At 42.4% G+C, this 25,252-nt stretch overlaps 1 protein-coding gene across 5 annotated transcripts in view; it reads right to left on the reverse strand.

Annotated features, from left to right (window-relative positions):
* Nucleotides 1-25,252, reverse strand: part of ophn1 (oligophrenin 1) — a 202,129-nt gene that overhangs the window by 47,098 nt on the left and 129,779 nt on the right. For all 5 annotated transcript variants that reach the window (XR_006313821.1, XR_006313820.1, XM_043705052.1 and 2 more), the window contains exons 16-19: nucleotides 23,201-23,259; nucleotides 17,875-17,980; nucleotides 13,882-14,041; nucleotides 11,352-11,499 (exon numbers count right to left, since the gene is read on the reverse strand). Coding sequence is in view for 3 of the 5 variants with exons in the window: in XM_043705052.1 (XP_043560987.1) it covers nucleotides 11,352-11,499; nucleotides 13,882-14,041; nucleotides 17,875-17,980; nucleotides 23,201-23,259 (473 nt within the window). In the remaining 2 variants the exon portion in view is untranslated. The remainder of the gene's footprint in view (nucleotides 1-11,351; nucleotides 11,500-13,881; nucleotides 14,042-17,874; nucleotides 17,981-23,200; nucleotides 23,260-25,252) is intronic.

The raw sequence follows: 25,252 nt of genomic DNA on the forward strand, positions 1-25,252 counted from the left end.
AGAAGCGAAAAGGGGGGAGAAAAGAAAAAAGGGGGAGAAGAGAAGGAGGGAGAAAAGAAAAGGGGGGGAGAAAATTAAAAAAAAGGAGAAAAGTTGGGGAGAAGAGTGAGACCAACTTTCTCCTGTGTCCCCAGGCAAGGTTTCCCAAGTTTTTTTAAAAAGTGCTTGGCAGGATACCACAAACTATTAAGCTTCCAAATTATTGGGGTGGGAAGGCAAATTTTTCTTCCTCACTAATGGGACATGGGCATTGCTGACTCACCAGCATTTATTGCCTATCCCTAGTTACCCTTGAGGTGGTGGTGTGCTGCTTTCTTCACTCACTGTAGCACACATGCTGTGGGGTGATCCACAATGCCATTAAGGAGAGATTTCAAGATTTTGACCCAGCAACAGTGAAGAACACTGATATATTTCCAAGTCAGGATGGGAAGTGGCTTGCAGAGGAACATGCAGGCAATAGTGTTTCCATATCATATAATCCCTACAGTCTGGAAACAGACCATTTGACCCAACATATCCACATCAACCCTCCAATGAGTAACCCACCCAGAGCCATTCTCCTATATTTATCTTTGACTAATGCACATAACCTACACACCCCAGAAAACAATGGGCAATTTAGCACAGTCAATTCACCTAACCTGTACATCTTTGAACTGGAGGAGGAAACCAGAACACATGGTGATAACCCATGCAGAAAATGTGCAAACGCCACACAGATTGTCACCAGAGGCTGGAATCAAACCCCGGTCCTTTGCGCTAACCACTGAGCCACCATGTCGTCCATACCTGGTACTCTTGACCTTCTAGATGGAAGTGGTCGTGGACCGTGCTGTCTGTGAACCTTCGGTGAATTTCAGCAGTGCACCTTGTTGATGGTACACACTGCTGCTACTGAGCAGTGATGGAGATAGGTGCTTGTGGCTGTAATGCCAGCCAAGAGGCTGCTTTATCCGGATGGTGTTAAGCTCGAGTTTTGTTGGCGCGAACACTCTTCCAGGAAACTGGGGATTATTTAAGCAGCTTCCCTTCTTTAATTACCTGCTCCTTCAGTTGGTCATAACAAGGTTAATTTATAAAGCATCCCTCCCATATGGATGCCTTTCTCCCAGACCAAATTATGTTTTTAAAGGAAGCCAATTTAACCAGGGTTTCTTAGGTTAACAACAGAATGAGTTTTATCAGTTAATTTTTCTCAGGGGGTGGTAAATAGGGTCCAAGGCAATATGTTTGTTGGAGCAGTGTGCTTATACTCTGCAGCCCTGGGCAATACTCATCTGTTCGGAAAATGACATCACAGGAATTGACATCACCAACCCAAAGAAACCCAAACATATAAATAGAAAGCAGAAAACATCAGCAGTGCTTTGTCCAGAGGCCCACTGAAGATGTTACCTAGTATGTTCAGAAAATTGGAGAGTCAAAAAGTCACTCTGGCCTAAGTGAACTTGCTCTTTGAGGAATAATTTTTCAGAAGAGAGATTGCTCCTGACATCTTTATGAGGAACTGCTGTACACTGGATCCTCTAGGTACACTACACAACAAGATATTCCTCACGTTATGGATTCATCATTCCTTGAATGGGCCATTTCAGAGTCCAAGCGACATAACCTGACATTTGTATAACCCACCTGGGATGACAAAGACAGAGATTTCCTTTGTTTTGGACAGTCAAGGGAATGTGCCAGTATCTTGATTAAGCCTGTCTTGGTAGTTGATGGTACCTTACCTTCCCTACCTATGCAATATTCCAACCAGGTATCAGGGAGGGGTCAATTCTGGTCACTGCATTAACTTACAGTAGTCAATATGGAACTGTATAGTTTGGGCAGGAGCACAACTGGGCAGTTCCAGCTACCATTACTGGGTTCCAGTGTACAGTTCATCTCCTGAACCTCGACCAGCTTTTCTGAACCTAGTCAATTAGAGTGTTGACTTCTGGGTGGGACTTCTCCTACATCCACATCATGTAAAGCTAAGGTAGTGCTACCAAGATGGTCTCCACATAAACCCATTAATGCAGGCAGAAAAAAGCCTAGTTAAGTCCATTTGCTGATCTACACTAGGTGGCAAATGTGGATATTAAATTTGCTAGTATTTCTACATCAGGTTGGCAAGTAGGAGGAGGTTCAATGTAGGGTCATACCCACATCACCTCCTTCCAATTTATCCCTACCCTCATCCTATAGGTCATGGCAATGGGACAGATTGTTCATTACCTGTACGTTCCCTCGTGGTGACGGTATTCCTTTATCATGCAAGCATGACATAAACTTTGTTTTTATTCTCCCCAGTCTGGGGTCTTGGTCAGATAATTCACTTCCCTCAACTTCTTTGCTATTTTGAACAGCATCTTTAAGGGTTTATCCAAAATTGGTAGGAACTTTAAAAGATAGTCCTCTGGCTGCAAGGTTTGGGCCCTGGCACATTTGACTGCCTTTGGTTTCTGCAACATTGGGAGATTTACAAGTATTCTCAGATTGCTTCACAGGTCAATGCCCTCAGAGTTCTGCTGCAGTGTCTCAATATGGAGTGCTCATTCCTCTGTTCTGAAAACCTCTCTAAGCATAGTTTCAGAGGCCACTACACTTGCTGCCCATAAACTAATTCAAAGTTGACCAGAGCAAAACTGGTTGATTGTGCAAGTGACTTCCTGGCAGTGAAGTGACCTAGACCTTTACATCAACCATGGGAGCACTCATAGCACCATGCCCTAGTCATTGTCATTTAAGGTTTGCTGGTGTCAATCTGTAATAGGCTGAAGGCTTCTGCTGGATCAGGCCTTGTCAGGTTACCCAGGATGTTCTGGAGTGTTTTGGATATTAAACTTGGATCTTGACTGACTGTATCTCAATGGGCAGGCCACATGAGAGATTGGATAAATTCCCTAAGAATGATTTTAGCTGAAATGGTTCACAAGGGAATAGCCTCTGGGAAACAGGTAGTCAGGTGCATGATGGAGGAGATATACACTGGTGGCCCCTTTTGTACTTAGCATTGGTCCCACACAGTCCATTAACATCTTGCTAAAGAGGTCCTCAAAAGCCAGCACAAGAGGCATAGGAGTAGGTCTTACTGCAGATTGACGCTTTCCTGCAACCTTGGCAGGTTCTTCAATGTTAAAACCAAGGATGTTAAAACTCCTTGTGGGTTGGTGGCCAGTGAAAATGACACCTGACATGGCATAGCAGAAAATGTGTTGCTGGAAAAGCGCAGCAGGTCAGGCAGCATCCAAGGAGCAGGAGAATCGACATTTCAGGAAGGGCTCATGCCCGAAACGTAGATTCTCCTGCTCCTTGGATGCTGCCTGACCTGCTGCGCTTTTCCAGCAACACATTTTCAGCTCTGATCTCCAGCATCTGCAGTCCTCACTTTCTCCCACCTGACATGGCATATACAACATTACCAGCCTTTGGAATTGTGAACTAAGAATAAAGAAAATGTACAGCCCAGGAACAGGCCCTTCGTCCCTCCAAGCCTGAGCCAATCCAAATCTACTGTTTAAACCTGTCGCCCAATTCCTAAGCATCTGTATCCCTCTGCTCCCCACCTACTCATGTGTCTGTCCAGACGCACCTTAAATGAATCTACTGTGGCTGCCTCTACTACCTCTGCTGGCAACGCGTTCCAGGCACCTACCACCCTCTGTGTGAATTACTTGCCGTGTGCGTGCACCTTAAACTTTCTACCTCTCACCTTGAAAGAGTGACCTCTTATTATTGAATCTCTCACCCTGGAAAAAGCTTATCTCTATCCACCCTGTCTATACCCTTCATGATTTTGTAAACCTCAATCCAGGTTCTCCCCCACCCCCAATCTCCCTTTTCCTAATGAAAAGGATCCTAACCTACTCAACCTCTCTTCGTAGCTAACACCTTCCATACCAGGCAACATCCTTGTAAACCTTCTCTGCACCCTTGCCAAAGGGTCCACATCCTTTCGGTAATGTGGCGACCAGAATTGTACACAGTATGCTGAATGCGGCCGAACCAATGTCTTGTACAATTTTAACATTACCTGCCAGCTCTTATAACTTAATACCCCGTCCTATGAAGGAAAGCAAAGCATATGCCTTCTTGACCATTCTATCCACCTGTGCTGCCACCTTCAGGGTACAATGGACCTGAACTCCCAGATCTCTCTGCTCATTAACTTTTCCCAAGGCTCTTCTGTTTACAATATAGTTCGCACTAGAATAAGACTTGCCAAAATGCATCACCTCACATTTGCCTGGATTGAACTCCATCCGCCACTTCTCCGCCCAACTCTCCAGTCTTTCTATATTCTCCTGTATTCTTTGACAGTACCCTATGCTTTCTGCTACTCCACCAATCTTCCTGTCATCTGCAAACTTACTGATCAGACCAACAATGCCCTCTTCCAGATCATTTACGTATATAACAAGCAAGTGGCCCCAGCATTGATCCCTTGGAACGCCACTGGTCACCTTTCTCCATTTCAAGAAACTCCCTTCAACTACTGCTCTGTCTCCTGTTGCCGCTGCCTGACCTGCTGTGCTTTTCCAGCCCCACTCTGATCTAAACTCAGTTCTTTATCCACCTAGCTAGAACACCCTGTGCACCATGTGACATCACTTTCTCCATGAGTTTACCATGGGGGTATTTGCACTATTTTCCATGGTACATCAGTGCCACCCACTACCAGCCTACTCCCTAATTGCCAGTCAGCATGAAGATCTGTTTCCTCACCAACACCTCATTTTAACATTGTGGTATTTGAGGTTTACTTCTCTCTCAGCTTCAATGTGAGTAGCCAGGACTAGTGTTTTCAAACAGTGGATTGGGTTTCTGAGCTGCAAGTACAGTCCTATTTATTAACTCTTTGTGGTCCTCTGCAGTCCTGAGAATGATTTCAGATAGCCAGACCAGAGGGAGTGCTGTTTGTATCATTACATCAGGTTCCACTGGCTGAGTTGGTCTGGCCATAGACTGCTTAACCCTATACAGTCAGAGGTGGTGCCACGCCAGTCAGTCTCTCAGACTTGAATGGGCTTCCCAAAATTCATTTGATTTTACCTATTACCTTTGATTCCACCAAGTCATTGCCTGTAGACAGGATTGCTTGCTCCTCAGCAAACTGGGGATTACTCCCACAGTTACTGGTCCCGACACAAGATCACATTGCACCCAGTAAAAGGCATATGCTCTCCCACTCTGGTGGGAACATCATGCCCTTTCCCAGTAGCAGATTTTAGCTGACCCTCAGTACCCAACAGGCTTGCTTGCCTCACCTTGAGGAAATGTAGCCAGCTACTTTAGATCCAAGGTCCCCGGTTCTCCGATAAATCCCACTGGTTTCTCCCATAACCTCCAGCAGTTGAGCAGGACTTGCCCTATTTTTTGGCAGTTGAAACACAACTCTTTTGGCCTCATTTTAAAGCTATCAAACATTCTGTCCCGAGGAAGGCTCCCAGCTCTTCCCTATCACTCACCTACCTCGCACCTTTCCAGTTGGTTGGTGGTAGAGGGGGCTTACTTTGGAAATAGGGGTTTGTGGATCAGCTCACCATCATTGGCCAACGTGCCTGCCTGTCTGGACCCAATAACTCTACGTTCCTCTCTTTTGGGAGGGGAATTATTCCTCAAGGATAATTAATTGACGTTTTTCATCAGTGGCCACACAATCTTTTTAGGTTCCAGGTACATCTGGTCAGGCAGTATGGAATTTTTAATGGTATGACAGTGGTTTTAACTCAAATGCACTTAAAATTGTCTTTTTTTCACTATTTCATAATCTGGGACTCTTCCCTTAGACAATAGGAAGCAAAACTCACGCGCTTTTCCCGAAAGCCTATCTACAGTAATTAGGATCAAATGTTAGAGTGACCTCTAACTGCCATGCTACCCCCATGCTTCTGTCTCCTTAAACTTAGCAATCAAATGAGCAAACCAAGTATCCTCCGCGATCAAGACTGAGCCAGTGTCTTCATGCAACACAACGGAGTTCCTGTTCTGTAACTGAAGTTTCCTTAGTTCAAACACACTTTCAAATCACTTTTCCTGAAATTCTCTTCTCTCCTTGCTCTTACAGCTCACTCTCTTTCCCATTTCTACCCACAGCATGCAGACTGCAGCAGTTCAAGACAGCACACTGCCACCTTCTCAATGGCACCTCGGAACAGGCAATAAGTGCTGGCCTACAGCGACTCCCACATCCTGAGAGAATTAAAAAAATTATTTTTCTTCCTTTGCTCTAGCTTGAGTCCATTTAATCTATTCATTTCATCATCCTCAATTTCCATCTGTAAACTACTCAGCCAACCCTTTGGAAATGTTGGATTCTTATCCTAGAAATTCTCAGCAAAAACTAACTGCTTATGCAACAGAACTTTTAAACCCTCAAAAAATTACTTCCCCTAATTTTGCCAGGAACGTGCAACAAATATGAATTTACATGCTGTTGTGGCACAAAGTCTTTGGCAGTTCTTTTTCTTCTTTAAAATTAGTTTCAAAGTGACAATTTATCCACCCGAATTCTTTTGTTTTGTCTATGGGTCCAGATGACAGACCGTCCTCCAATTTGACACGACCAGACCCTGGGTGGGGTTTCCTAGGTTGTCACATTTGGAGACCGAATCACTCAAATTGTGGCACTTGCAGATGAGAAGGGGAGGAACTGGCTTCCCTCATCTCACCTCCCCTCTTCCCAAGTTGGTTCCTACAAACTTAATTTGAACAAAAGACCCCTAACCTTTTGGCGTCATTCTCCCAAACCAAATAAATTTATGTTTTAGAAGACACCCAGTTTAACCAGGCACTCTTAGGTTAATGAAAGTCAGAACTTGTCAGTCACTACGCACTAAAAGAATGAATAACAACACACTCAGGTTAGTAATAAGCAGCAAGTCCAATAAAAGATAAAAGCTCAATCTCTGTGTGGTTAATGTAGAATAGGTAGTGGCAAATGAATAATTTAACAGTCAATTTTGGGGATTCTTGGTTTCTGCAGATTATTTGAAATTCTCATCACATTTGCTTTCAACAGTTGGCTGTATGGCAGCAAAGTGAGAGAGTCCTAATGTTTTATTTTGACTGCCTTGTTAGCTATCTGGCTTCTAGTGCTTAGAGTAAGAAAACCCTTTTACTTGCAATGCAGGGGTTATTGGCGGGTGGTTCGTTTATCATTTTCACAACACAACAGCTTTCTTTTCCCCCATATGAACCTCAGTTCACTAATACACCTTCGCCCAGTAGCACACAAACCAGCCCATTGTTTGTAAACTCCTGGAATGGCAAACCACTGAAAAGAAGCCTACAAATGGAAGGTTCTGAGAAGAGGGTTGTGGGGGAAAATAGTCAAGTCTCTCATTTTCTATTCTCTCGCTGTTTTAAAAATTCCCTGACATTCTACAGGCGCAACATTCCATGGGTCCCACATGGGAAATTTCCCAACAGCACTTAAATTTATAGCAGCCTTTTGAGAGATACTTTTGGAATTACAAGTTAAAGTATCCAAAAGACTTTGCGGATCTAATCAATTGTAATGATGCTAGGATATAGCACGCCTAACCCTGCTCTAAACATTCATTAATGAGCTAGGCCTGTTATGTCAGCAGTCACACAGTGGAAAGTAAAACTAATCAACACGAACATTACACAAAGGGTAGAAAACATTTGGAATAATCTTCCAGTGACTGGATAGAGACGGAAAACTTAAGTGGTACTCAAAGTATAGAAGGCACATCTGGGAAAGCTGGAAGCTGAGAGGGATACATTTCAGAGCATGAAATGGTCTTCATGTTTCACATTTGCGTTAATCAGATTTTATCTGCATCTCATCAAAACCCCTTCCCCCTCTCTCAGTCAGGGAGTCAGTGAAAAGGCAGCCCTGTGCCATGCAAGCTGTGCAGTCACATAATTCCATCACAAATGGAAACAAAAATTGGGGGGAAAAAAAGGTGGGCATCTCTTACTAACACATGCTCACTGAATTAAATTCCTTCAATGCCAACCCTGTAATTAGGATTCTGACATACAGACTGTGTAATTAAACTGCAGAAACATATTTAAAAAAAGGAATAACAAGGATTTTGATAGGCTATCCAGCTAACAGCTGCAAGCAATTGATCGAACCAGACAACACTGGCCTCACAAAAGAGACAAGCATTGGCGCCAAGCGGCGAGAGCTACAGACACGTATAACGATCAACGCCATAAAATCAACATCCAGCATTGCTGGCCGATAAATGCCTGCTTAATAGAAATATATCTGTGCGCACAAATCCAAGAGAAAATAAAATGCAGCCCTATTTCAACTTTACAGAATGTAAGGGGCAAGCGCAGGATCTAGTTAACCAGCTCCTGTCCCTTGGCATAGTTGGTTGTCAACTACATGAAAGAAAAGGGCAAAGGGCAATGCCGAGAAATTTCCATTACTCTACATTTCAGTGAGCATGGAAAGTCCAAGTGGGAAGCAGCAATCCGCTCTCCAAAATTGTGCCAATGGAGATTACCCAACGGAGTACGTTGGCTGATTGGATGAGAATGGAGGCAAGGATTGAGGTGGGAGGGCTGAGCTGGGCACTGCACTATAATTGCAGCATTTATTCACAGTGTAACAGTTAATTAATATGCTCACAGTTTGGAATGGTTCAGTGTAAATCTTCATCCCAGAGGCTCATTACGTGCTAATGGCTCAGTGGGTAAATCCTCTAGAATGTTAATTCTAGTTATACAGAGAAAACAAAGCTTAGTGAGATGTTGCAATGAATTTTATGGAAAAGAAGTATTATGCTCAAACAATTGCTGGTCATGCCAACTGTGTGAGATTGCCAAAGATATTTTGCAGAGATCTCTGGGTACCAGCTACCTCTCCAGGTAGCTACTGGGAGCAAAGATCTAGTTATTGAACTTAGAAAAATCAATCTTTCCTCCTGTCTTCAGCCAATATCTACACCTTTGTGCTTTCTAGCTTGCTTACCCATTTGTAGTAAGGCAGCAGAAAGCTGGCTCACTTTTACGCTGCATTTGTAAAGCTAATCTCACCACCACCCAGATTCAGATGATTTATCTCAATGCAAAGAACAGCTTTGTTTCTTCCTTATCTGTTGGACTCAGGAATGTGAAGGGCAACATTACTACGCAAGGCACCAGGAGGAAAGTGATGAGCCTCCTACATAAACAGTCAAAATGTGTTTAGCACATTTAGGACAAAACGGGAATCGCATTGCAAAATAGAGAAGGATAGAGATAGCCAGTTGAAATTTTGTGAAGGATGTGTGAGCAAGAAGAAAACTCAAACTTGAAAATGGGGAATAAAAAAAAATCTCAAGGTTCTACATTCTACCAATTTCCTGCATGCTTCAGAAAATGGGACAATAATTAAAAGATTTGTGAAAGAAAATCAAGGTCTTAGGAGTACAAATCAAAGACAAAGAAAAACGCAGCCCTACTTCAATACTACAGAATGTAAGGGACAGGCACAGAATCTAGTTAACCAGCTCCTGCCCCTTGGCATAGTTGTTCATCAGCCACATGAAAGAAAAGGCAAAGGGCAACTTTGGAGACCACAACATGACTTTGAAATAAAGGATCAGCCATGAACACATTGGATAGCAGAGTAGGAACTGTATGGCTTACTCCTGTTCCTGTAAGCTGTAAGCTAAAAATTTAGCTGTAAGCTAAAAATTGTAAAAGCAAAAAAGAACTTCAAAAGGTGACATCCACAAAAAGAAAATTTTGGTATTTTGATCATTTGACCAGAAAGCCACCAATCTGAAAAGCTACAGAGATCTCTGCTCAAGGAAAAGCAGAGCGCTGCAGAAGAAGGTGCCGATTGAGATGTAGTTGGATGGTGGGTGTCAGTGCAAATGCAAGTGGGCTACAACAGGTAGTACAGGGTGGCACAAGACACACGAACATGGCATACAACGGTAGGTCTCCTGGTAGGAGTAGTTACAAGCAACAGCAAGTTTAATGGCCAGGAAAAATTCAGGGAAGTGGGCATCCTAGCAATAAAGGGAGAAGCTATTACCACACTGTACAATGAACTGGATATGGCCAGTGAATGGCAAGTGAAGTAATTAAGGATGGCACAGTTGAAGTTCAACTTACGGGAAGTACCAGAGTAGGTAATCTACACAGCAAACCGACTTCAGAGGAGAAAATTCCCAGACCAAAGTATGTGAAGAGAGACTTTTCTCCATGCAAATGAGTTTGTTGAAAAATTGCAGAAAGAACATTCAGGGAATATAATCATTCCTCAGTGAGTATTCATGACTTTTTTTTTTTAGAAACTTAGGAGACTTTGCCCCATTCTAAACCCTCCAAATCAGTGCAAACATTTCCTCCTTCATGTTTTGAAATATTGAACAAATCACCCCTCGATCTTCTAAACGCCAAAAATCAACAGGTGGCCAAGACTGTAGGAACGTATGCACCAACATTCTGCAGATTGTTAGTAATCAGAAACTGAAATGGACCAGACAACGACAGTAGTTACAAGATCAGGGAATTCTGTGGTATATAGTTCAACTTCTGACTCCCAAAATCAATCCATCATCTACAATTTGAAGGCTAAGATTGGGATGGAATAAGTCTTGCTTGCTTGGATGGGTGCAACTCCAACAAACAAAAAAATCTCATCATCCAAGAAAAGTAGCTTGCTTCATTGACACCTTACCCACCACCTTCCATATTGAATCACTCCACCACCACCAAAATGGCAGCTCACATCATCTTCGAGTCGCACTGCAGCCACTTGCAAAAACGTTCCTCATTTCTCAAACACATGACCATGACCACCCAGAAGCACAAGCAACCGGGTGCACCTGGGCACCACCACATGCAGGTTTCCCACCATGCCTCATGCCATCTTGCCTTGGAATTGCATTGCTATTCCTTCATTGGGTCAACATCATTTAATTCTTTGTAAAACAACACTGAGACTACCTACATCACATGGACTGCAGCAATTCAAAAAGGCAGCTCACCACCACCTTGTCAAAGTTAATTGGGGGTGGACATCAATTGCTGGCCAAGCCAGAATCACCCATATTCCCAGAAAAGAATGAACAAAGATCAAGCACAAACTCGTGAATGAAGTGGAAAGTTATAGACATGAATGAAAGCATCACAAGAGTTCCTGCACGAGGGGAGGAGAAAGAAGCCTCCCCCAGTAATGGATGTATGATAGGCAGATGGATTTTAAGAATGTGACCACGTGTACTAGATAGCAGAAACCAGACTCTTTCCTCTCTCACTTCGACCCAGCATTGAACCTTCGTGGAGCTTGATACACAAAATCATCAGTCACATCAGAGTATATGAACAAAGCTCAGTTTCACAACATCATGTTGCTTTAAAATGGCAAAGACACCGGTACTGACCTTCCATATCCTTGAAAGAGGAAGAGTCGAGGTTAGTCCGAGGGCGGGCAGCACGTTTGGAGATTGTGATTGGCTGCCGCTTCCTGGGTGCGGCTCTGGGGGGTGGTACTGGGGGAGCCGCATTCTCCTCTGGTGGGAACTTAAAAATCTGAAAAATTGAAAAAACAGTAGAGGGACATTTTCAGAATCTCTTTCAGAGCTTCTCCTCACCAACCCCCATGGTGTTCATTTCTTCAATGGCTTTCACTTAAAAATGTCTCAAGGATAGAATTTCTGTGGACTCTGTCCAACCTGTGGCCCTCACCTTTGTTAGACAAGCTTTTGTTCTGAAGACAACAATGGGAGATCAAGGAACTAGCCAAGGAAATTCCAGATGCATATTTGTACCTCCAGCAGGGAACTGGGAAAGTGTACCAAGCTCAAATTGTGTCAGAGCACTGGATTAACAGCAGCAACATTACAGTCATTAACGCAGGATGCTTCCTGTGAGGAATTATTGAGCCACCCAGAGAGAAGCAGCTAGATTTGAACAAATAATTAACACAAGTTTCAGTTACACACTGTTAATCCAGCTCCCTCAAGTCATCAGGTTCAGTAACTCCAGTCCAGTTCAACAGGGTCATCAGGATTCACTGTTCAGTTGATTTATATTTAACAATATTTATTTAAAGATCACAACAGTTCTTTGCAGCACAGTTTAATCTTTAGTGAAGAAACCTGAGGGCACAGCACACTTTCTGAAAGGAGTCTTGATAGAAGAGAGGCAGAGTGAAGCTGAATGCTTTAATATTTTAGGATGTGGGTTGACACCATGTTGTTATATGGTAAGTTCATGTTCTTTACAGTGTTGTGTGGTGGATGTGCCAAGTTCCGGCCATATGTTTTATTATGTGAACGGCAAAAACAAAACTATTAAATCAAAAGTGAAAAAAAAAGATATTCCACTGTATAGAGGCCACTATTATAAATCTTAATTGTGGCTGAGTGGCAATATTTCCAGAGTCAGAACACTGTGGCCTCTAAGCGCCTTTCCAGAGATTTGAACATTCACCTAGACTGACTGTCCAGTGTAACGCTAAGGGAGTGCAGCAGTGCCTGAAGTGCTATCTTTCAGAGAAAATGTTAAAATCAAGGCCATGTTACCCTCTCAGTTAACGGAACTGCCTCAAACACCCCAGGAAATGCAGTAGGAAGCCACTTAGCTCAAGGACAATTCAGAATGGGCAGAAAACACTGGCCTCATCAACAACATTCACAGGCCATGAGAAGAAAAAAAAATCAAATGATTTCATAGAATGTGAGCATGGCTGGCAAGGCTCAAATTTGCTGCCAAGTCTAATTATCCTCAGACTGAGCGGCCCACCAAGCCGTTTCAAAGGACAGTTAAAAATTAACACATTGCCATGGGCCTGGAGTCACATGTAGGCCAGACTAGGTAAGAATGGCAGATTTCTTTCCCTAAATGGACATTAATGAACCAGATATTCTTTTAAAGCAATGATAGTGTTATGGAACTATGATTGAAACTGATACTCCAATTTGTTTATTGAATTTAAACTCCATCAGCTGCCATGGGTGGTATTAAAGGTATGACTACTGCACTCAGGCTCCTTTGCATGTGGAGAAGGAAACTCTAAATTACACATAGGTACTGCACAGTGTCTTTGTGCAAAGGAGCATATGAGAATGGGAATTTGAACTGTTGTGACCCCTGAGCATTAGCCTCTATCTCTGGATTACTTGCCTAGTGACATGCTCAGCTGGGCTTGGAAGATCCCAGAGCATCTTTTGAAAACCAGGAGTGTTACCTGGTCAATATTCACCCCCTCAAACAACATCACTGAAAACAAATATCAGGTATCATTTCATAGTGGGGCCTTGCTGTGCCCAAATTCGTTGTCATATTTTGCATAGAAACAGCTGCACTTCAAAAGTATGTTATTGGCTGTAAAGTACTTTGAAATGTCTTGAGGTTGTAAACAATACAATATAAATAAACATCCCTCTCTTTTCGATTAGGATCTAGTTTTATGATATGATTAACAAAAATCTGTCTTTCACTCTTGACCTACCCTTTTTGCCTTTAACCATCTCTGCACCCCATTATTCTGCCACTTTATACGGTCCCTTGCACAAAGGCACTTTGCAGTACCTATGAGTTTCCTTCTCCTCAACCAAAGGAACCCAAGCCCAGTAGTCACACCTTTAACGCTACCAATGTTTGGAGCCAGTGAACATATTAAAGACCAGTTCGGAAGTGTAGGACCTTGTGGACTGGATGACTGAGCACGAATCGTTATTAGCAGCTTAGTTGCTACAATTTGCAGCACTTATGTGGCCAATAGGAGAGATCACATAGCAAAAATATTTTCTTGCTCAAAGCAACTATTTAATTGATTCCTAACTTGACTATAATTATTATTATTTTTTGGAAACAGGTCTCTGGAAAGCCGAGCAAGCATGAACAACAGCATAAGCAGCGAAGCATTCCCAAATAGTCCTTTCACTTCTGGTTCGGATTTGACAGTACCTTTTCATAATGCTCAATCAAGATTTCCACAACAATGTTCTGAAACTTGATGTTTATCATGGCCGCAACTGTATCTTCTTGTGCTCTCATTAATGTCGGTCCAAAGATCACCCCCATGTTGAAAGCAGTCATCAAGTTCTTCTTATTCTGGCTACAAACACTGCACAAACACAGAACACAGTCATTTGCTGATGACACAAAGCAAGAGCAAAAAAGAGTACACCTGTTCATTCCAGCCCTGCTTCTCGAATACTCATTAGGGACAAACCTGCAATCCTGTCCAATCCGTCCTGTGTACAGCTGGTTCTATGCCACTAGTCATTGGTTCCTAAAAATGACCCACCAAGGACCCCAGTTTTGTCAATAAACAATAAATGCCAATTTTGTTAAAGATACCAAAACAGCAATGTAAGACTTTGGCCTATGTCAGTTCCTTTTCACACTTTGGAGCTTGCTCTACCAGTCTATTTTTTTTATTGAATATCTGGTTGTGACCTCATCCCCATTTACTTTGTCTGCCCAACCCCCATCCCCTCCCCCCTGAATCCTTGACGCCCAAAAATCTAAAACACTGCCTTGAATAAAGTCAATGAGCCAACCTCCACTGCTTTCTGGGTAAAGAATTCTCGAAACTGACAACCCTCAAGAACAATTCTCCTCAACTCCATCTTAAATTTTTATTATTAAACTGTGACCCTCAGCTCTTCCCGGAGAATAGGAGTCATCCTCCCAATACCCATCCTGTCAGAACCCCTCTGGATCTTATAAATTTCAATAAGCTCACCGCTCATTCTTTTAGACCTCAATGGATGAAGGCCTGTTTTGTGAACTTTCTTGATAAAGGTAAAACAAGAATGTGTCGAGTGAACCTTCTCTACACTGTTACAAATGCAAACATACCCTATTGCAAATAAAGGAGACCAAAACAGTAGAGTCCCAAGAACAGATGAAAATTACAAAGACTGGACAGAAGGGAGAAGATAGAAGACAGAAGGGAGAATGCTCTGCAGTTTAATGTCAAAGTGACTTTGTAGAGAACAGACAGGTTCATGCCTTTCTCACTCAACTATTGCAAAAGCACAACAAGGAATCAGATTGAAACTTCTACAAGTATGTACTTTAGTTTTTTCAGCAATAATCAAAATTCACCACTTTCTCAACACTTTAGATGTAAGAAGTTTGCAACAAAAGGAATAAAAGATGAAGTCATTTTTATCCAGACATTATTAGCACCGATCTGTTACAAGGTCAGTACTCTTTCTTAGATAGAAACAAGTTACTGCAGATGCTGAAATCTGTACTGAAAACAAATGCTGGAGGCAGCATTCATGGAAAGAGAACAAGCTAATGTTTCAAGTCTAGATGATTCTTCATCAAAGCAGGGCTGAAAAGTCATCTAAACTCAAAATGTTAGCTTGCCTTCTGTCCATGGATACTGTCTAACCTGCTATGATCTCCAACATTTGTTGTTTTAAGTACTATCCCCTGTCCAGGAGTGGAGAAGTATATAACTTCCAAACAGATACGTTTGAGCATAACCTAAAAGTGGAACTAAGTGGTGGTGCAGCATGGGAATACTCAACTTGAGACAGTGACTTTCATTTCTCCCTTCAAGTTTCTCATTTGGAAATGGAGAAACCTCCTCTGTTTTGGTTGCCCAAAACACTTGGGTGCCCATTCTCCAGCCAGTTCACAATGACAAGGAAGCAGTGATCCTAAACAATAGGGCTGCCGCAGATCTAATTCATACACGTATCAGAGTCAGACATGGCTGCACCATCACTCTGTCGCTGTACCCAATCTTCCTTGCTGCAATGCTTCAGCTCACTCTGAGCAAGCTGCTGCAGTGATTGTAAGAGGGCAGCCAGCTGGACCTCAGAATAGGGAGTTTCCTAATTGGGGCTGGTAATGTAAAAAAGGGGAGTGTCACAGCTACAGACACCAATAGCTGACTCTGAAGAGGCAGTACTAGGGTCAAGGATTGTTTGCGTTTAAATAAAGGGTTATTTGGTGACAGATACTGGCCTCTGGAGTTACTGCAGCTCCCTGTTGGTGTGGAACAGGAATCTGTTCAATCTCTACCCCTGAAGATCCAAGTCATCGTCAACAGCTTCAACTGAGGCACAGAAGAGCATGGGCTTTAAACTAAAAATATTCAGAACAGCCTGTCCCCACTACATTACACTGCACCTCTTGGGTTATCAAAATCCACAATAAGGCTTTGTACAATGTGACCATTTGCCACATCATGGGAACTTATGGTCAACATGGACAGATATCAAAAATGAAGTACAACACTACCTTCAGGTGTGTCAGGGTGGACTCTGGGCTACTGAGGGAGACAGCATTTGAAGAGCACAACTTCAAGACCAGCACCAAGCTCATGGGCTACTTGGCAGCAGTGATGCTCAGTCTCAGAGAGGCAGACTATCTACAGCAGGCACCTCTATACCCTGGAGAGATACCACCAGTGCTGCCTCCTTAAGGCTCTGCAAATCCATGGTCAGGATAGAAGCGCCAATGTCAGAGTTCTTGCTCAGAACAACATCCCCAGCAACAAAGCACTGACCACATCAACCACTCTCGATCACGAGAGACTGTCAAAGACAGTATGAAGTCTGTTTCCAGAGTTGAAAGCCCAAATGCTGTAAAGAAGCTCCCGGATTTGACACTGTAGTACAATAATCACACAAAAAAAATGTTTGGCTGCACTGACAACATGATGAACTTGTCCAAAGACAGTGCACTAAAGAAATTACCACAACTTTCCCTTAGCTAACTGCCAATGTTTTTCAATATCTTTTACTGCCCAAGGTCAAACCATTGTAAGGTGTGAAACAAGCCGAAAAATGAAATCTTTTTTACATATTTGCTATGTCACTGTTTTCAATTGTCTTTTGTTTTTTGAAACCAAAAACATATAGCTGTTTGAGAGCAAATCAAATCACACAGGGCAGCACAGCAGCTCAGTGGTTAGCACCGCTGCCTCAGTGCCAGGGACCCGGATTCAATTCCAGCCTCAAGCGACTGTGTGGAGTTTGCACATTCTCCCAGTGTCTGTGTGGGTTTCCTCCAGGTGCGTTAGCTTCCTCCCACAATCCAAAGGTGTGTAGGTTAGATGAATTGGCCATATAAATTGCCCATTGTGTTCAGGGATGTGTAGTTTAGACGCATTAGTCAGAGGTAAAGGTAGAGTAATGGGGAACGGGTTTTGGTGGTATACTCTTCGGAGAGTCGATGTGGATTTGTTGGGCATACATTGGCCTCCTCAGCCACCTCAAAGCTCCATCAATGTGGGCAGGTGCCCTCAAACTCAACTTAGAGAGTGACACAGAAACAGACCCTTTGGTCCAACTCACCATGCCGACCAGGTATCCTAAATTAATCTAGTCCCATTTGCCAGTACTTGGCCCATATCCCTTTAAACCCTTACTATTCATGTATCCATCCAGATGCCTTTTAAGTGCTGTAAGTGTACCAGCTTTTACCAATTCTTCCAGCAGCTCAGTCGATACACGCATCACCCTCCGCTGAAAAGGTTGCGCCTTAAGTCCCTTTTATATCTTTCTTCTCTCACCCTAAACCTACACCCCAGGGAAAAGACCTTGTCTATTTATCCTATCCATGCCCCTCGTGATTTTATAAACGTCTATAAGCCACAGACTCCGACGCTCCAGGGAAAACAGCTCCAGTCTTTTCAGCCTCCCCCCGTAGCTCAAATCCTCCAACCCTGGCAACATTCTTGTATATCTTTACTGAACCCTTTCCAAGTTTCACAACATGCAACTTATCATCGCTTTACTCTGCAAATAAAACCAGGAAGACAGACGTGGACGAAAATGGGTTAAATAGCTGGAATCTGGACAATACATTCTTTGCATGTTAGCACCTCAAACATATCAACTTAACTCCCCAACTCTTAAAACATGGAACCATTTACTAGTCAAATGCCTCATGGTGAGCTTCTGAGAAATTGGTTCCTGTGATACTTACTTCATGAGATGTTTAATTATAAGTTCCAGCATTTCCCGGTTTTTCTCTGGTAGTTTATACACCAAGGAGTGAATGGCACCAAGTCTGTAATCCAGGTTGTCAGATTCTGTAACACAGCAATCACTGGTCAAGGTTAGGGTAGATATGGAAAGAGACATTCAACACATTTCATTTCCAACTTCAATACCATATTACCTCGTCCAGCCTTCACACCTTGAGATCCAATAACATCATCTGATTCAATTGTGTGTTTCGTATATGAGGCATCAATGGGAGGTTTCCCAACAAAATTACACCCAATGTTAACCAGCAGACGATCACAATTTCCCGTCAAACCAATTAGAATGGTGAGAACAAAGGGATGAATGTAAATGGCAGGAAGAGCAGATGAGGGAGACTGATGGAAAATCTGACCAAGGACGGACAATGCAAGTTAAGTGGTAGGTGGCTGTGTCTTGGAGATTTCTCTGCAAGTCAATTTAAGTAATTGCTCAATGGATAGTTCACAAACCGTTGTTTTCTCTTCTCACACAGGAGTGTTGCAGAGAGCAAAGGGAAGGACAGGGAGAAGGCCTGTAACTTTGCAGATTCTCCCGCATGAACTCATCTGTAGGACCGACTGCATCTTCAACATGCCCTCCCTGACGGCTGTTCGGGAAGCAGCAGATGCTGGAAGACCTGTTCAGAGCCAGGAATGTGAGACCCTTACCATGATCTCCAGAGACAGGAATGTGCTGATTGGTGACCAAGCTGCAGAGGGCCCTGAAAGGTTGAAGGCCGGGTGTGTCCTCAACTGTTCCAGCATTCAGACCACAAGCGGAGTTCGTTTTGGCACCTTCGGGTGGCACAAGCCACCTGGAAGAGGGCAGAGACCAACTGGGAGAGAGTGATTGTGCGATCTTACAGCAGCTGGCAGGCTGGATATTCTGCAGCAAGTGGCTGATTTCCCAACTTTGCAAAGATTGTCTGCCACTAGCAAGATATAAATGATCAGCACTCCATCTACTGGCTTAACAATCCACTGTAAAAAAGGACTGAAAAGGTCTACCAACTTCTCACAAGGTAACTAAGAACTGTAAGTAAACTCTGGCCTTGCCACAATCAGAGAACGGATAACAAAATGGTTCAAAAATGCTGAAAATGTACTTTGATGTATTCACAATGAGATCAAATAGGAAGATCTAACAAATCTGCTCAAAATCATTCAGGAAGATGATTCTTGAAGAGGTGTCTTAGTTGTGCACTGCACCACACCAAAAGTGATTGAAGAAAAACACTTTTGCTTCTATGACCTAACCAAGCCACGAACGTATATTAGACAGCGATTAAACACAGCCAGTCAGTCTGTCAGTCAATCTTAATTCTGAACAAAGACGAGATAGTCGATACTGCATTCATCTCATTCTGAATGGAATGAATGACATCACCACTTGTCATCATCAATGACTAATATCCTTAAGCTCCCTGGTAGCACTGTGGGTCTACCTATGCACGATAGAAAGCAGCAGTTCAAGGGGGTAGCTCATCAGCACCTGCTCAGGGGCAATTAGGGATGGGTAACAAATATCAGCTCTGCTCACATCTGATGAATGAAAATTTAAAGTAAGTTCATATTTAGCATCATTTAATAATGCTAAGTCAATTATTTATTATAAATCAATTTATAATAAATAACTGCTTTCATTATTCAATTGAAGGGTCAATATATGGCATTTATTGATTCTTTCACCCTGTCCACACACTGGCAGGTAGATGATCAGTCTTTCCCATTTCTTTTTACACCCCCATACTAATTTTCTCATGTACCTTCAACCCCCATGATGGTTTTTCTGGGGTAAGAGTAAGTCTTGTGTAAATTACCAAAGTAACATTCTTCAAGTCATCATCATGAAAATGTCAGGAGGCTACCCAGCGTCAAGGTGCCACACAACGAAGCCTAACTCCCTGTCCTTAACTGGCACTTGGCCACATATCCAGCATCACCCACATGACCAGCACAAATAGTCTGCACTTCATTTCAGGATTCCTAAAGCAAGGCATTGGTGGTGATCTTTCGGGAATCACTGGGATCAGAAAGGATCCCGGAGGACTGGAAAATGGCTAATGTAGCACCGCTATTTAAGAGGGAGACAAAAGATGGGAAATTATAGGCCAGTTACCCTACCCTTGGTAAATTTTAGAGTCCATTATTAAGGATAAAACTGCAGCGTACTTGGAAGTGCATGGTAAAATAGGGCTGAGTCAGCACAGCTCCGTTAAGAGGATGTTATGGCTGACAAACATGTTCGAACTTTTTGAGGAACAAGTTAAACAAAGGAACATCAGTGGAGGTGGTTTATTTGGATTTCTGGAAGGCCTTAAACAAGGTGCCACACAGGAAGCTGCTATGATAAGAGCTCATGGTGTTAGGGGCAAGGTACCAGTATGGATAGAGGATTGGCTAACAGTGGAGACAAAGGGATCTTTTTCAGGTTGGTGGCCAGTGACTCAAGGAATTCCACAAGGATCAGTTTTGGGACTACAACTATTCACATTATACAATAACAATCTGAATGAAAGCACTGAGGGCATAGTGGCTAAGTTTGCAGATGACACAAAGATAGGTGGAGGGTCAGATAGTGTTGAGAAAGCAGGGAGGCTGCAGAAGGACTTAGACAGGCTAGGAGAGTGGGCAAGGAAGCAGATGGAACACAACGTGGGAACGTGGGAAGGTGGGAAATTATGCACTTTGGTAAGAAGAATAGAGACATAGACCATTTTCTAAAATGGAGAAAAGACTTAAGAAACCTGAAGCACAAAGGAATGTGGGAATCCTAGTTCAGGATTCTGTTAAGCTTAACATGCTGGTTCAGTTGGCAGTTAGGAAGGCAATATAATGTTAGCATTCATTTCAAGAGAACGAGAATACAAGAACAGGGATGGATTGCTGAGACTGTATAAGGCTCTGGTCAGACTGCATTTGGAACATTGTGAAGAGGTTTGGACCCATATCCAGAGGAAAGATGCATTGGCCTTGGAGGGAGCTGGGAGAAGGTTTACAAGAATAATCCCAGAGATGAAGGGCTTGTCACATGAGGAGCGGTTGAGGATATTGAGTCAGTACTCAAGGCAGATGGAAGGATCAGGGGGAAGCTGATTTGTATTCTGCAAATTTCAAAGTCTGAACAGACTTGACCTGGAGATGATGTCCTCAATAGTAGGAGAGACTAGGACCTGAGGCACAGCCTCAGAGAGAAGAACAATGTTTTAGAACGGAGACGAGGAGGACTTTCTTCAACCCAAGGATGGATTATAACAGAAGACTGTGAAGGCCAAATCTTTGAGCATATTTAAGACCAAAACAGATAGGTTCGTGATTAGTAAGGGGGTCAAGAGTTAAGGAGAGAGGGTAGGAGAGTGGACTTGAGAAATACATCAGCCATGATTGAATGACAGAGCAGTTTGATGGGCCAAATGGTCTAACTTTGCTCCTATATCTTATGCTCTACGATACATCTTTATATCCCAGCCAACTCAGCACAAAGTCAAATGCAGGGATTTCTCCACATGCATGACCCTGATCTTTGAGTCAATGGTCATTTTAATTCTCTCTGTTGCTCCCATTCAATAATGGACTATGGACAGACATGTCAGCGTTCCAGTGAAGCTCAAGGAACAACATGTCAGCTTTCAAGTTGGCTCTCTACAGCCGTCTGAACTCAACACGGAATCGGATCATAAAGTTTGTCTCTACTGGTTTGTTCTTTCGTTTTTGACTGGGTTGGTCTTGTCTCACTTTTTTTTTTTAACCATTTCATTTTACATTCAGACATTCACTCCTCAGCTGGACACATCTTTAGATTCTTTACTAATTGCCACTCTTGGTCACTTTTAACCTCTCCGACTATTCACTCTCATCCCAAGCCTTCCCTTTTGTCATTTTGCCCCCTTCCCTTGTTCCATGGGTTTAAAACATATTACAGTTTTATCTTCTTTGGCTTTGATAAAAGATCACCAGCCTGAAATGTTAACATCCGTTTCTCTCCACAGATGCTGCCTGACCAGCTGAGCATTACTAATATTGTATGTTTTCATAAGGGAAGGGGGGAGGGCGGAATCTTATAGAAATATAGAAAATTATGAAGAGAATGGATAAGATAGGGGCAGGGAGGTGATATCCACTGAAGCTAGAACTAGGGGGCATTGTCTCAAAATAAGGGGGAGCAGATTTAGGATCGAGTTGAGAAGGAACTTCTTCACCCAAAGAGATGTGAATCTGTTGAATTCCACAACCCAGTGAAGTAGTTGAGGCTACTCCACTGAATGTTTTTAAAGCAAAGATAGACAGATTTTTGAACAGTAAATGAATTACGGGTTATGGTGAGAGGGCGGGTAAGTGGAGCTGAGTCCATGAAAAGGTCAGCCATAATCTTATTGAATGGCCGAGCAGGCTCGATGGGCCAGATGGCCTACTCCTGCTCCTAGCTCTTAAGTTCTTATTCAGAATTTTCTTGTCTGTCCAACTCAGGTCTACACTGGGTGACAATGTTTAAAAATATATTGTTTGTTAGATTGGTCATTACCGCTGAGCCAGCATCTATTGTCCATGCCTAATTGCCCTTGAGAAGGTGGTGGCAGTGGTGGTGGTGGGTGCTGGTGGTGCAAATTAACTCAGTTTGCTCGGTCATTTAATTCATTCACAAGATGAGGGCATTGCTGAGTCATTTTGTCCATCCTTAATTGCCCAGAGGCCACTTAAAAGTCAAATACATTGCTGTGGGTATAAAGTCACAAGTAGGGCAGACCAGGTAAGGATGACAGTAAGGATATCCTAAATGACATGAGTGAACAGAAAGGTTTTTTTCCCCAAAAATGACATTGGAATAGTCAGACTCTGAATTCCAGAATTTAATTGAAATCATCCGCCATGGCGGGATTCAAACCCAGGTCCACAGAACATTATCTCAATTAACAGTCCATGACAATATCACTCGGCCATCGCCTCCCTTGAATGGAGTTTAGTAACCTCATTGTTGCGTACCCAGAATTACACATAGGCCAAACTAGTAAGCACAGCAGACTTCATTCCCCAAAGTGCATTGGTCAGCCAATGGGTTTTAACCAAAATCTAGTAGTTTCATCATTACTCATCCCCCACACTTTATTCCTGGTCCATTTAACTGAGTTGACATTTCATAGCTACAGTGAAGGGATTTGAATTCCTGTGTCGCAATGAACACTATGATATTATTCCTATTCCCCACAGACCCCCACCCCTAATGCTAAGTGAAGCACTCGGAGAGAGATATCGTCAGAGCTGAACAAGAACAAAAGCCAACACACTTACTGGAGGCAGAGACAAGTTCTCTATGGAGCTTGTAAGTCATCACTGGCTCTTCAAGATTCCTGTATTGAGCAGAGTAAGATTTTATTTATCATTTAGTGTAAAACAGAGCCTTACCTTTATAAAGGAACAGAGGTATTAGGAGAAATATTACAAAAAATTCAAATTTATCCTTGTATCCAGCTATAAGAATGCTTAATGGGGGAGAAAGGAATAAATTAAATTTTGCATCATTTCTCCTGAAGGCACAATCAAAATGTTCAAACTCAAAGCACTTTTTTGTTTAGAAAAGGCAAATAGAAAACTATAATTTCATTGTTTGCACAAACTCGGCATGAACAAATAATGAATCTGGATTTCTTGGGTACCATTAGATGAGTAAATGCATCATTGGAAATGTGTCAGTCAGCCCATACGTTGGGACAAACCTAAGAATGAAATCGAGGTTCTTGCATCAAGGTATGAATTAAGTGTTTAACAGGAACTCAGCGGAGTACACTGTAGGTACTCAGTTTTGTTATGACTCCATTGGGGAGATTGTGGTGATAAATTGAGCCCCCACTGTTCCTCAAGCCATTACAAAATGTGCAAATAGCTAATTTCAATCACCAAGGTGATCAATTTGCCTAACTTACTGCTATTCATGACAAATAATTCACAATAGATTTTGTCATTAAAAGACAAAAAAAATTATTATAAACAAACTTATTCCTAAACAAATGGTTAAAAAGAATACTAATTTGTTACTGTGCTGCTCAAACTATACTCTTCTAACATAAGCCCCAAACATATTCATTCATGAAAATACCAGTTTGACCACAGATCCCAAGTTAGAGAGTCATTTATCATTTCTTTTAATTGCTAAAATTAAACGTTGTCTACTGAATAGCCAATCAGTTGAACCAAGGACTTTTTTTTGTGTTAGAAATCTCTCTTTTCAGTGTCTGGATTTTAAGACTTTGTTTTTCCACTTGCACACAGAGAGAGATGTTCCTTGTTTGCAAACTTTGATGTCTCTGGGCTACACAGCACTCGCAGGTGTAGAACAAACTGGAGCTGGACCAATCCGAAGGCTGTCGCCAGGAAGTCCCCCCTCAACTCAAAAGATTCCTGGTTTTAATTTGGTTTACAAAACATCCACCTAACTGCTCTGAAAGTAACATGTGTATATCTTAGCTATACACCTTACAAACCCAACTAATCTTCAAAAAACGAACTTGGTACATTTTAGTTATACAGCAGTAACCAACTTACATTTTCCAGTTTATTGTCTCAAAAGAAAAATGTGTGGGGTCCCTTACAGTTTGGATACTTTGAACGTGAAGTAGCTGACACACCATAAGCTGTCCGAGATGAGCCTTTAATGGGCATACTTGCATTGAATGCTGTTCAGAGAAGGAATACTCTATTGACTCCTGGGATGAAGGGGGGATTTTATAGAGGACTATGGGGTATGTTTTAGAATAAGGAGAGATTAGAAAGAATTTCTTCGCCTAAAGCATCATTATTCTTTCAAATTCTCTACTTCAGAGCACAGTGGACACTGTCTTTGACTATATTCAAGGCTGCACTAATCACAGATTCTTGATCCACAACTGAGTCAATGATTAGGGGCAACAGCTAGGAAAATAAGATTTGATCTTTGGCTTCAACTCTAAGTTATGGCTGGTGTCAGGTTTAAACGAGCTTAAATGGAAAATGCATATATTGCAAATAATTTTTCATGGTCAACTCAGGAAACAGGTCAAAACAGATTTGGAAGGAGTAACAGGAATGCAGAGTACTGGGCTAATGGTAAGATTCTTGGTAATGTACATGAGCAGAGATACTTCTGTGTCCAAGTAAATAAATTCTTGAAAGTTGCCACCCAAGTTGATAGGGTTGTTAAGAAGGCATACGGTGTGTGAGCTTGTATTAGTAGAGGGATTGAGTTTCGGAACCATGAGATTATGCTGCAGCTATACAAAACTCTAGTGTAGCCACATTTGGAGTATTGTGTACATTTCTGGTCACCACATTATAGGAAGGATGTGGAATCTTTGGAAAGGGTTCAGA

Source organism: Chiloscyllium plagiosum, chromosome 15 (assembly GCF_004010195.1).
Source record: "Chiloscyllium plagiosum isolate BGI_BamShark_2017 chromosome 15, ASM401019v2, whole genome shotgun sequence".
NCBI lineage: Eukaryota > Metazoa > Chordata > Chondrichthyes > Orectolobiformes > Hemiscylliidae > Chiloscyllium > Chiloscyllium plagiosum.